Source organism: Lampetra fluviatilis, unplaced genomic scaffold (genome assembly GCF_964198595.1).
Source record: "Lampetra fluviatilis unplaced genomic scaffold, kcLamFluv1.1 SCAFFOLD_530, whole genome shotgun sequence".
Lineage (NCBI taxonomy): Eukaryota > Metazoa > Chordata > Hyperoartia > Petromyzontiformes > Petromyzontidae > Lampetra > Lampetra fluviatilis.
Window position 1 is genome coordinate 55,001 of NW_027621162.1, and position 12,500 is coordinate 67,500.

Sequence of the window (12,500 nt, forward strand, 5' to 3'; positions counted from 1 at the left end):
ACTAAATAGCGAAACGAAACGATACAACAGAGAGAAAGAGAGTGTGTGAGAGAGTGGCGGCCTAACCCTCCCCGACAGCCTCGGCCTCGCCTGCTCCGCCTGCCCGACGAGAGGCGCCGGAAATCAGGCGAGGCCCGAGGAGGCAGTTGCGGCCTACTACAAAGGCCCCGGCTCTCCGCGTCTCGCCGCGGCTCTCGGTCGCTCGCTCGCCGCCGCCGCTCGCCGTCGTCGTCCACTTACACGGTGATGTGGCCGGAGCCGCGTACGACCACGGGGTCGGGCGCGTATCGGATGAGATTCTCCTCAGCCAGTCGTTCCTCGTCATCATCCTCCCCCTCCTCGTCATCCTCATAGATGGTGTCGAAGTCCGCCATCTTGAAGATGAGGGGAGGGGGGTGAGGGTGGGGGAGAGGGGAAGTGGTGGGGGGGTGGGGGGAGGGGTGGGGGTGGGGTGGGGGTGGGGTGGGGGTGGGGGGAGGGGTGGGGGTGGGGTGAGGGTGGGGGGAGGGGTGGGGGGAGGGGTGGGGGGAGGGGTGGGGGGTGGGGCGCAGGTGGGGGGAGGAGGTGGTGAGGGTGGTGGGAGGGGTGGGGCGTGTGGAAGTGGTGGTGGTGGGGAGGGGTGGGGGGGAGGAGGGGTGAGGGTGGGGGGAGGGGTGGGGGTGAGAGGAGGGGGTGAGGGTGGTGGGAGGGGGCGGGGGGAGGAGTGGGGGCGGGGGGAGGAGTGGGGGTGGGGTGAGGGTGGGGGGAGGGGTGGGGGGTAGGGCGTGTGGAAGTGGTGGTGGTGGGGAGGGGTGGGGGGGAGGAGGGGTGAGGGTGGTGGGTGGGGTGGGGTGAGAGGAGGGGGTGAGGGTGGTGGGTGGGGGCGGGGGGAGGAGGTGGGGTGGGGCGCAGGTGGGGGGAGGAGGTGGTGAGGGTGGTGGGAGGGGTGGGGGGGTAGGGCGTGTGGAAGTGGTGGTGGTGGGGAGGGGGTGGGGGTGAGAGGAGGGGTGAGGGTGGGGGGAGGGGTGGGGGTGAGAGGAGGGGGTGAGGGTAATGGGAGGGGGCGGGGGGAGGAGTGGGGGCGGGGGGAGGAGTGGGGGTGGGGTGAGGGTGGGGGGAGGGGTGGGGGGTTAGGGTGGTGGGAGGGGGTGGTGGGAGGGGGCGGGGGAAGGGGTGGGAGGAGGGGGTGAGGGTGGTGAAAGGGGGCGGGGGGAGGAGGTGGGGGTGGGGGGAGGAGGTGGTGGGGGTGAGGGGAGGGGTGGGAGGAGGGGGTGAGGGGGGTGAGAGGGGGCGGGGGGAGGAGGTGGGGGTGGGGGGCAGGTGGGGGGAGGAGGTGGTGAGGGTGGTGGGAGGGGTGGGGGGTAGGGCGTGTGGAAGTGGTGGTGGTGGGGACGGGTGGGGGGGAGGAGGGGTGAGGGTGGGGGGAGGGGTGGGGGTGAGAGGAGGGGGTGAGGGTGGTGGGAGGGGGCGGGGGGAGGAGGTGGGGGTGGGGGGCAGGTGGGGGGAGGAGGTGTGAGGGTGGGGGGAGGGGTGGGGGTGAGAGGAGGGGGTGAGGGTGGTGGGAGGGGGCGGGGGGAGGAGGTGGGGGTGGGGTGCAGGTGTGGGGAGGAGGTGTGAGGGTGGTGGGCGGGGGGAGGAGGGGTGAGGGTGGGGGGAGGGGTAGGAGGGGTGGTCGTGGCGAAGTGGTGGTGGAGAGGGGTGGGGGGAGTGGTGGTGGGGAGGGGTGGGGGGGAGGGGAGGGGGGGAGTGGTGGTGGGGAGGGAAGTGGTGGTGGGGAGGGGGGAGGGGTGGGGGGAAGTGGTGGTGGGGAGGGGGAAGGGGGAGTGGTGGTGGGGAGGGGTGGTGGGGAGTGGTGGTGGGGAGGGGTGGGGGGGAGGGGAGGGGGGGAGTGGTGGTGGGGAGGAAAGTGGTGGTGGGGAGGGGGAGGGGTGGGGGGAAGTGGTGGTGGGGAGGGGGAGGGGGGAATGGTGGGGGGAGGGGTGGTGGGGAGTGGTGGTGGGGAGGGGTGTGGGGGAGTGGTGGGGGGGAGGGGTGGGGGGGAGTGGTGGGGGGGGAGGGGTGGGGGGGAGTGGTGGGGGGGGGGTGGTGGTGGGGAGGGGTGGTGGGGAGTGGTCGTGGGGAGGGGTGGGGGGGAGTGGTGGTGGGGGGCAAAGTGTTCAGTAGGCGGAGCCTCTAGAGGCGATGACGATACCCATGACCTCCTGTACACCAGGCGAGGTAGTCAACATCTCCTAGCCACCGTGATGATGATGATGAGAGAGAGACGCAGACTCCAAATATACAGCAGCAGCAGCAGGCGTCGTCAGGGTTGGGATCGGACCCACAACCTCCTGTACACCAGGCGAGGTGGTTAACATCGTGGGAACAATGGAAGTTGACTGCTCAAGATGACATCGTGGGAACAATGAAAGTTGACTGCTCAAGATGACATCGTGGGAACAATGGAAGTTGACTGTTCAAGATGACATCGTGGGAACAATGGAAGTTGACTGCTCAAGATGACATCGTGGGAACAATGGAAGATGACTGTTCAAGATGACATCGTGGGAACAATGGAAGATGACTGCTCAAGATGACATCGTGGGAACAATGGAAGTTGACTGCTCAAGATGACATCGTGGGAACAATGGAAGTTGACTGCTCAAGATGACATCGTGGGAACAATGGAAGTTGACTGCTCAAGATGACATCGTGGGAACAATGGAAGATGACTGTTCAAGATGACATCGTGGGAACAATGGAAGTTGACTGCTCAAGATGACATCGTGGGAACAATGGAAGATGACTGTTCAAGATGACATCGTGGGAACAATGGAAGATGACTGTTCAAGATGACATCGTGGGAACAATAGAAGTTGACTGCTCAAGATGACATCGTGGGAACAATGGAAGTTGACTGCTCAAGATGACATCGTGGGAACAATGGAAAATGACTGTTCAAGATGACATCGTGGGAACAATGGAAGTTGACTGTTCAAGATGACATCGTGGGAACAATGGAAGTTGACTGTTCAAGATGACATCGTGGGAACAATGGAAGTTGACTGTTCAAGATGACATCGTGGGAACAATGGAAGTTGACTGCTCAAGATGACATCGTGGGAACAATGGAAGTTGACTGCTCAAGATGACATCGTGGGAACAATGGAAGTTGACTGCTCAAGATGACATCGTGGGAACAATGGAAGTTGACCGCTCAAGATGACATCGTGGGAACAATGGAAGATGACTGCTCAAGATGACATCGTGGGAACAATGGAAGTTGACTGTTCAAGATGACATCGTGGGAACAATGGAAGATGACTGTTCAAGATGACATCGTGGGAACAATGGGAGATGACTGCTCAAGATGACATCGTGGGAACAATGGAAGTTGACTGTTCAAGATGACATCGTGGGAACAATGGAAGATGACTGTTCAAGATGACATCATGGGAACAATGGAAGTTGACTGCTCAAGATGACATCGTGGGAACAATGGAAGTTGACTGCTCAAGATGACATCGTGGGAACAATGGAAGTTGACTGCTCAAGATGACATCGTGGGAACAATGGAAGTTGACTGCTCAAGATGACATCGTGGGAACAATGGAAGTTGACTGTTCAAGATGACATTGTGGGAACAATGGAAGTTGACTGTTCAAGATGACATCGTGGGAACAATGGAAGTTGACTGTTCAAGATGACATCGTGGGAACAATGGAAGTTGACTGTTCAAGATGACATCGTGGGAACAATGGAAGTTGACTGCTCAAGATGACATCGTGGGAACAATGGAAGATGACTGCTCAAGATGACATCGTGGGAACAATGGAAGTTGACTGCTCAAGATGACATCGTGGGAACAATGGAAGTTGACCGCCCAAGATGACATCGTGGGAACAATGGAAGTTGACTGTTCAAGATGACATCGTGGGAACAATGGAAGTTGACTGTTCAAGATGACATCGTGGGAACAATGGAAGTTGACTGCTCAAGATGACATCGTGGGAACAATGGAAGTTGACCGCCCAAGATGACATCGTGGGAACAATGGAAGTTGACTGTTCAAGATGACATCGTGGGAACAATGGAAGATGACTGTTCAAGATGACATCGTGGGAACAATGGAAGTTGACCGCCCAAGATGACATCGTGGGAACAATGGAAGTTGACCGCCCAAGATGACATCGTGGGAACAATGGAAGATGACTTTTCAAGATGACATCGTGGGAACAATGGAAAGTTGACTGCTCAAGATGACATCGTGGGAACAATGGAAGTTGACTGCTCAAGATGACATCGTGGGAACAATGGAAGTTGACTGCTCAAGATGACATCGTGGGAACAATGGAAGTTGACCGCCCAAGATGACATCGTGGGAACAATGGAAGTTGACCGCCCAAGATGACATCGTGGGAACAATGGAAGTTGACTGAACAATGGATAAAGACCGTTTAAGTTGATCTCGTGGGAACCAATGTGGCTGCAGAAAGCCATCTGACTATAGTCAGAGCGATGGCGAGATAATGCAGTCGTAACCTCGCCTTTGTAAATACGTTCCTGGGGGAAATGAACATCGATCCCCTGGAAAATGTAAGGACCTTCTTCACGTGTATCTATAGACCTCCACGTGTCTATGGGTCTCTGTGTATCTCTGTGTGTCTCTGTGTATCTCTGTGGGTCTCTGTGTATCTCTGTGTGTCTCTGTGTATCTCTATGGATCTCTGTGTATCTCTGTGTGTCTCTGTGTATCTCTGTGTGTCTCTGTGTATCGCTGTGGGTCTCTGTGTATCTCTATGGGTCTCTGTGTATCTCTATGGATCTCTGTGTATCTCTGTGTGTCTCTGTGTATCTCTGTGGGTCTCTGTGTATCTCTGTGTGTCTCTGTGTATCGCTGTGGGTCTCTATGTATCTCTGTGTGTCTCTGTGTATCTCTGTGGGTCTCTGTGTATCTCTGTGGGTCTCTATGTATCTCTGTGTGTCTCTGTGTATCTCTGTGGGTCTCTGTGTATCTCTGTGGGTCTCTATGTATCTCTGTGTGTCTCTGTGTATCTCTGTGTGTCTCTGTGTATCTCTGTGGGTCTCTGTGTATCTCTGTGTGTCTCTGTGTATCTCTGTGGGTCTCTGTGTATCTCTATGGATCTCTGTGTATCTCTGTGTGTCTCTGTGTATCTCTGTGGGTCTCTGTGTATCTCTATGGATCTCTGTGTATCTCTGTGTGTCTCTGTGTATCTCTGTGTGTCTCTGTGTATCTCTGTGGATCTCTGTGTATCTCTGTGTGTCTCTGTGTATCGCTGTGGGTCTCTGTGTATCTCTATGGGTCTCTGTGTATCTCTGTGGGTCTCTGTGTATCTCTGTGTGTCTCTGTGTATTTCTATGGGTCTCTGTGTATCTCTATGGGTCTCTGTGTATCTCTGTGTGTCTCTGTGTATCTCTATGGGTCTCTGTGTATCGCTGTGGGTCTCTGTGTATCTCTATGGGTCTCTGTGTATCTCTGTGGGTCTCTGTGTATCTCTGTGTGTCTCTGTGTATTTCTATGGGTCTCTGTGTATCTCTATGGGTCTCTGTGTATCTCTGTGGGTCTCTGTGTATCTCTATGGGTCTCTGTGTATCTCTGTGGGTCTCTGTGTATCTCTATGGGTCTCTGTGTATCTCTATGGGTCTCTGTGTATCTCTATGGGTCTCTGTGTATCTCTGTGTGTATCTGTGTATCTCTGTGTGTCTCTGTGTATCTCTGTGGGTCTCTGTGTATCTCTGTGGGTCTCTGTGTATCTCTGTGTGTCTCTGTGTATCTCTGTGGGTCTCTGTGTATCTCTATGGGTCTCTGTGTATCTCTGTGTGTCTCTGTGTATCTCTGTGGGTGTCTGTGTATCTCTGTGGGTCTCTATGTATCTCTGTGTGTCTCTGTGTATCTCTGTGTGTCTCTGTGTATCTCTGTGGGTCTCTGTGTATCTCTGTGGGTCTCTGTGTATCTCTGTGTGTCTCTGTGTATCTCTGTGGGTCTCTGTGTATCTCTGTGTGTCTCTGTGTATCTCTGTGTGTCTCTGTGTATCTCTGTGGGTCTCCGTGTATCTCTGTGGGTCTCTGTGTATCTCTGTGTGTCTCTGTGTATCTCTGTGTGTCTCTGTGTATCTCTGTGGGTCTCTATGGGTCTTCATGTATCTCTGTGGGTCTCTATGTATCTCTATGTATCTCTATGCATCTCTATGTGTCTATGCATCTCTATTTATCTCTGCGGGCCCTTTCGTATCTCTATGGGTCTCTGTGTGTCTCTGTGGGTGTCTGTGTGTCTCTGTGTGTCTCTGTGGGTCTCTGTGGGTGTCTGTTTATCTCTATGGGTCTCTGTGTATCTCTGTGGGTGTCTGTGTATCTCTATGGGTCTTTGTGTATCTCTATGGGTCTCTGTGTATCTCTGTGTGTCTCTGTGTATCTCTGTGGGTGTCTGTGTATCTCTGTGTATCTCTGTGGGTCTCTGTGGGTATCTATGTATCTCTGTGGGTCTCTGTGTATCTCTGTGGGTGTCTGTGTATCTCTGTGTGTCTCCGTGTATATCTATGGGTCTCTGTGTATCTCTGTGGGTGTCTGTGTATCTCTGTGTGTCTCTGTGTATCTCTGTGTGTCTCTGTGTATCTCTGTGGGTCTCTGTGTATCTCTGTGGGTCTCTGTGTATCTCTGTGGGTCTCTGTGTGTCTCTGTGGGTCTCTCTGTATCTCTATGGGTCTCTGTGTATCTCTATGGGTCTCTGTGTATCTCTATGGGTCTCTGTGTATCTCTATGGGTCTCTGTGTATCTCTGTGTATCTCTATGGGTCTCTGTGTATCTCTGTGTGTCTCTGTGTGTCTCTATGGGTCTCTGTGTATCTCTGTGGGTCTCTGTGTATCTCTCTGTATCTCTGTGTGTCTCTGTGTGTCTCTATGGGTCTCTGTGTATCTCTGTGGGTCTCTGTGTATCTCTGTGTGTCTCTGTGTGTCTCTATGGGTCTCTGTGTATCTCTGTGGGTCTCTGTGTATCTCTGTGGGTCTCTGTGTATCTCTGTGTATCTCTGTGTATATCTGTGTATCTCTGTGGGTCTCTGTGTATCTCTGTGTGTCTCTGTGTATCTCTACGGGTCTCTGTGTCTCTGTGTGTCTCTGTGTATCTGTGTATCTCTGTGTGTCTCTGTGTATCTCTATGTGTCTCTGTGTGTCTCTGTGTATCTCTGTGTGTCTCTGTGGGTCTCTGTGTATCTCTGTGGGTCTCTGTGTATCTCTGTGTATCTCTGTGTATCTCTGTGTATCTCTGTGTATCTCTATAGGTCTCTGTGTATCTCTATGGGTCTCTGTGTGTCTCTGTGGGTGTCTGTGTGTCTCTGTGTGTCTCTGTGGGTCTCTGTGGGTGTCTGTTTATCTCTATGGGTCTCTGTGTATCTCTGTGGGTGTCTGTGTATCTCTATGGGTCTTTGTGTATCTCTATGGGTCTCTGTGTATCTCTGTGTGTCTCTGTGTATCTCTGTGGGTGTCTGTGTATCTCTGTGTATCTCTGTGGGTCTCTGTGGGTATCTATGTATCTCTGTGGGTCTCTGTGTATCTCTGTGGGTGTCTGTGTATCTCTGTGTGTCTCCGTGTATATCTATGGGTCTCTGTGTATCTCTGTGGGTGTCTGTGTATCTCTGTGTGTCTCTGTGTATCTCTGTGTGTCTCTGTGTATCTCTGTGGGTCTCTGTGTATCTCTGTGGGTCTCTGTGTATCTCTGTGGGTCTCTGTGTGTCTCTGTGGGTCTCTCTGTATCTCTATGGGTCTCTGTGTATCTCTATGGGTCTCTGTGTATCTCTATAGGTCTCTGTGTATCTCTATGGGTCTCTGTGTATCTCTGTGTATCTCTATGGGTCTCTGTGTATCTCTGTGGGTCTCTGTGTATCTCTGTGTGTCTCTGTGTATCTCTGTGGGTCTCTGTGTATCTCTGTGTATCTCTGTGTATCTCTGTGTATCTCTATAGGTCTCTGTGGGTGTCTGTGTATCTCTGTGTGTCTCTGTGTGTCTCTGTGTATCTCTGTGTATCTCTGTGGGTCTCTGTGTGTCTCTGTGGGTCTCTCTGTATCTCTGTGTATCTCTGTGTATCTCTGTGGGTCTCTGTGTATCTCTGTGGGTCTCTGTGTTTCTCTGTGTATCTCTATGTATCTCTGTGGGTCTCTGTGTATCTCTATGGGTCTCTGTGTATCTCTATGGGTCTCTGTGTATCTCTATGGGTCTCTGTGTATCTCTATGGGTCTCTGTGTATCTCTGTGTATCTCTGTGTATCTCTGTGGGTCTCTGTGTGTCTCTGTGGGTCTCTCTGTATCTCTGTGTATCTCTGTGTATCTCTGTGGGTCTCTGTGTATCTCTGTGGGTCTCTGTGTTTCTCTGTGTATCTCTATGTATCTCTGTGGGTCTCTGTGTATCTCTATGGGTCTCTGTGTATCTCTATGGGTCTCTGTGTATCTCTATGGGTCTCTGTGTATCTCTATGGGTCTCTGTGTATCTCTGTGTATCTCTATGTGTCTCTATGTGTCTCTGTGTATCTCTGTCTATCTCTGTGTATCTCTGTGTGTCTCTGTGTATCTCTATGTGTCTCTATGTGTCTCTGTGTGTCTCTGTGTATCTCTGTGTATCTCTATGTATCTCTATGTATCTCTGTGTGTCTCTCTGTATCTCTGTGTATATCTGTGTGTCTCTGTGTGTCTCTATGTGTCTCTGTGTATCTCTGTCTATCTCTGTGTATCTCTGTGTGTCTCTGTGTATCTCTATGTGTCTCTATGTGTCTCTGTGTGTCTCTGTGTATCTCTGTGTATCTCTATGTATCTCTATGTATCTCTGTGTGTCTCTCTGTATCTCTGTGTATATCTGTGTGTCTCTGTGTGTCTCTGTGTGTCTCTGTGTGTCTCTGTGTGTCTCTGTGTATCTCTACGGGTCTCTGTGTATCTCTATGGGTCTCTGTGTATCTCTATGGGTCTCTGTGTATCTCTGTCTATCTCTGTGTATCTCTGTGTGTCTCTATGTATCTCTATGTATCTCTATGGGTCTCTATGGGTCTCTGTATGTCTCTGTGTCTCTTTGCTGCAATTGGCCCGTGAGGATCAACCACTTCGTGGCATCTGCCAGGCGGCATTCCACAGGGCAGGACAGATGCCCGATGGTGTCGGAGGGCGACGCGATTTTATTTTATTTTTAAAGGGACACGGAAGAATGTGGTGTGGAGGAGGGGGTGGGTGGGGGTTATCAGCTGTGGAGACACGGGGGAGACACTGGGAGACACTGTGAGACACGGGGAGACAGGGGGGAGACACTGGGAGACACTGGGAGACAGGAGGGAGACACTGGGAGACACTGTGAGACACGGGGAGACAGGGGGGAGACACTGGGAGACACTGGGAGACACGGGGAGACACTGGGAGACAGGGGGGAGACACTGGGAGACACCGGGAGACAGGGGGAGACACTGGGAGACAGGGGGGAGACACTGGGAGACACGGGGAGACACTGGGAGACACGGGGAGACACTCGGAGACACGGGGAGACACTGGGAGACACTGGGGAGACACTGGGAGTAGGGGTCGGCACGGTTTGAACCGACTCAAACTGGTTTCAAATTGAGCAATCCAAACCAAACCAGCGACAACTGAACCAAACCAAACCAAAACCAAACCAAACTAAGCTAAACCAAACCTCTTAAGTTGGCTTGAACCAAACTAGTTTGAGCCGGTTCCACCCTGTCCGAGCCAAACCGAGTCGGTTTTCGTAGCCCCAAACCAAACCGAACCAGTTCAAACAGAGCCAAACCAAACCGATTTGGTTCGGTTCAAACCGCGGTTTGGTGGTTTGAGCCAAACCGTGCCGACCCCTAACTGGGAGACAGGGGGAGACACTGGTAGACACTGGGAGACAGGAGGGAGACACTGGGAGACACTGTGAGACACCGGGAGACAGGGGGGAGACACTGGGAGACACTGGGAGACAGGGGGAGACACTGGGAGACACGGGGGAGACACTGGGAGACAGGGGGAGACACTGGGAGACACGGGGGAGACACTGGGAGACACGGGGGAGACACTGGGAGACACTGGGAGACAGGGGGGAGACACTGGGAGACAGGGGGGAGACACTGGGAGACAGGGGGGAGACACTGGGAGACAGGGGGGAGACACTGGGAGACACCGGGAGAAACTGGGAGACAGGGGGAGACACTGGGAGACACGGGGAGACACTGGGAGACAGGGGGGAGACACTGGGAGACACCGGGAGAAACTGGGAGACAGGGGGAGACACTGGGAGACACGGGAGACACTGGGAGACACTGGGAGACAGGAGGGAGACACTGGGAGACAGGGGGAGACACTGGGAGACAGGGGGAGACACTGGGAGACACGGGGAGACAGGGGGAGACACTGGGAGACAGGGGGAGACACTGGGAGACACGGGGAGACACTGGGAGACAGGGGGGAGACACTGGGAGACAGGGGGGAGACACTGGGAGACACCGGGAGAAACTGGGAGACACTGGGAGACACTGGGAGACAGGAGGGAGACACGGGGGAGACACAGGGAGACACGGGGGAGACACTGGGAGACACTGGGAGACACTGGGAGACAGGAGGGAGACACTGGGAGACACGGGGAGACACGGGGAGACAGGGGGAGACACTGGGAGACAGGGGGGAGACACTGGGAGACACTGGGAGAAACTGGGAGACAGGGGGAGACACTGGGAGACACGGGAGACACTGGGAGACACTGGGAGACAGGAGGGAGACACTGGGAGACAGGGGGAGACACTGGGAGACAGGGGGAGACACTGGGAGACACGGGGAGACACTGGGAGACAGGGGGGAGACACTGGGAGACAGGGGGGAGACACTGGGAGACACCGGGAGAAACTGGGAGACACTGGGAGACACTGGGAGACAGGAGGGAGACACGGGGGAGACACAGGGAGACACGGGGGAGACACTGGGAGACACTGGGAGACACTGGGAGACAGGAGGGAGACACTGGGAGACACGGGGAGACACGGGGAGACAGGGGGAGACACTGGGAGACAGGGGGGAGACACTGGGAGACACCGGGAGAAACTGGGAGACAGGGGGAGACACTGGGAGACACGGGAGACACTGGGAGACACTGGGAGACAGGAGGGAGACACTGGGAGACAGGGGGAGACACTGGGAGACAGGGGGAGACACTGGGAGACACGGGGAGACACTGGGAGACAGGGGGGAGACACTGGGAGACAGGGGGGAGACACTGGGAGACACCGGGAGAAACTGGGAGACACTGGGAGACACTGGGAGACAGGAGGGAGACACGGGGGAGACACGGGGAGACACGGGGGAGACACTGGGAGACACTGGGAGACACTGGGAGACACTGGGAGACACGGGGAGACAGGGGGAGACACTGGGAGACAGGGGGGAGACACTGGGAGACAGGGGGAGACACTGGGAGACAGGGGGGAGACACTGGGAGACAGGGGGAGACACTGGGAGACAGGGGGGAGACACTGGGAGACACTGGGAGACAGGGGGAGACACTGGGAGACACTGGGAGACACGGGGAGACACTGGGAGACACGGGGGAGACACTGGGAGACAGGGGGAGACACTGGGAGACACGGGGGACACTGGGAGACACTGGGAGACACTGGGAGACAGAGGGGAGACACGGGGAGACAGGGGGAGACACTGGGAGACAGGGGGAGACACTGGGAGACACTGGGATACACGGGGGAGACACTGGGAGACACTGGGAGACAGGAGAGAGACACTGGGAGACAGGGGGGAGACACTTGGAGACAGGGGGAGACAGGGGGGAGACACTGGGAGACACTGGGAGACACTGGGAGAAACTGGGAGACAGGGGGAGAAACTGGGAGACACTGGGAGACACGGGGAGACACGGGGAGACAAGGGGAGACACTGGGTGACAGGAGGGAGACACTGGGAGACACTGGGAGAAACTGGGATACAGGGGGAGACACTGGGAGACAGGAGGGAGACACTGGGAGACACGGGAGACAGGGGGAGACACTGGGAGACACGGGGAGACACTGGGAGACACGGGAGACAGGGGGAGACACTGGGAGACACGGGGAGACACTGGGAGACAGGGGGAGACACTGGGAGACAGGGGGGAGACACTGGGAGACTCCGGGAGAAACTGGGAGACAGGGGGAGACACTGGGAGACAGGAGAGAGACACTGGGAGACACTGGGAGAAACTGGGAGACAGGGGGAGACACTGGGTGACAGGAGGGAGACACTGGGAGACACTGGGAGAAACTGGGAGACAGGGGGAGACACTGGGAGACACTGGGAGGCACGGGGAGACACTGGGAGACACGGGAGACAGGGGGAGACACTGGGAGGCACGGGGAGACAGGGGGAGACACTGGGAGACACGGGGAGACACTGGGAGACACTGAGAGACACGGGGAGACAGGGGGAGACACTGGGAGACACGGGAGACACTGGGAGACACTGGGAGACACGGGGAGACACTGGGAGACACTGGGAGACACGGGGAGACACT

At 55.2% G+C, this 12,500-nt stretch overlaps 1 protein-coding gene across 1 annotated transcript in view; it reads right to left on the reverse strand.

Annotated features, from left to right (window-relative positions):
- CHIC2 (cysteine rich hydrophobic domain 2) overlaps window positions 1-401 on the reverse strand; it is a 19,438-nt gene extending 19,037 nt beyond the window's left edge. Inside the window, exon 1 of the mRNA XM_078885266.1 lies at window positions 241-401. Coding sequence (XP_078741392.1) covers window positions 241-374 — 134 coding nt within the window. The 5' untranslated portion in view covers window positions 375-401. The remainder of the gene's footprint in view (window positions 1-240) is intronic.
- Between the last annotated feature and the right edge of the window lie 12,099 nt (window positions 402-12,500).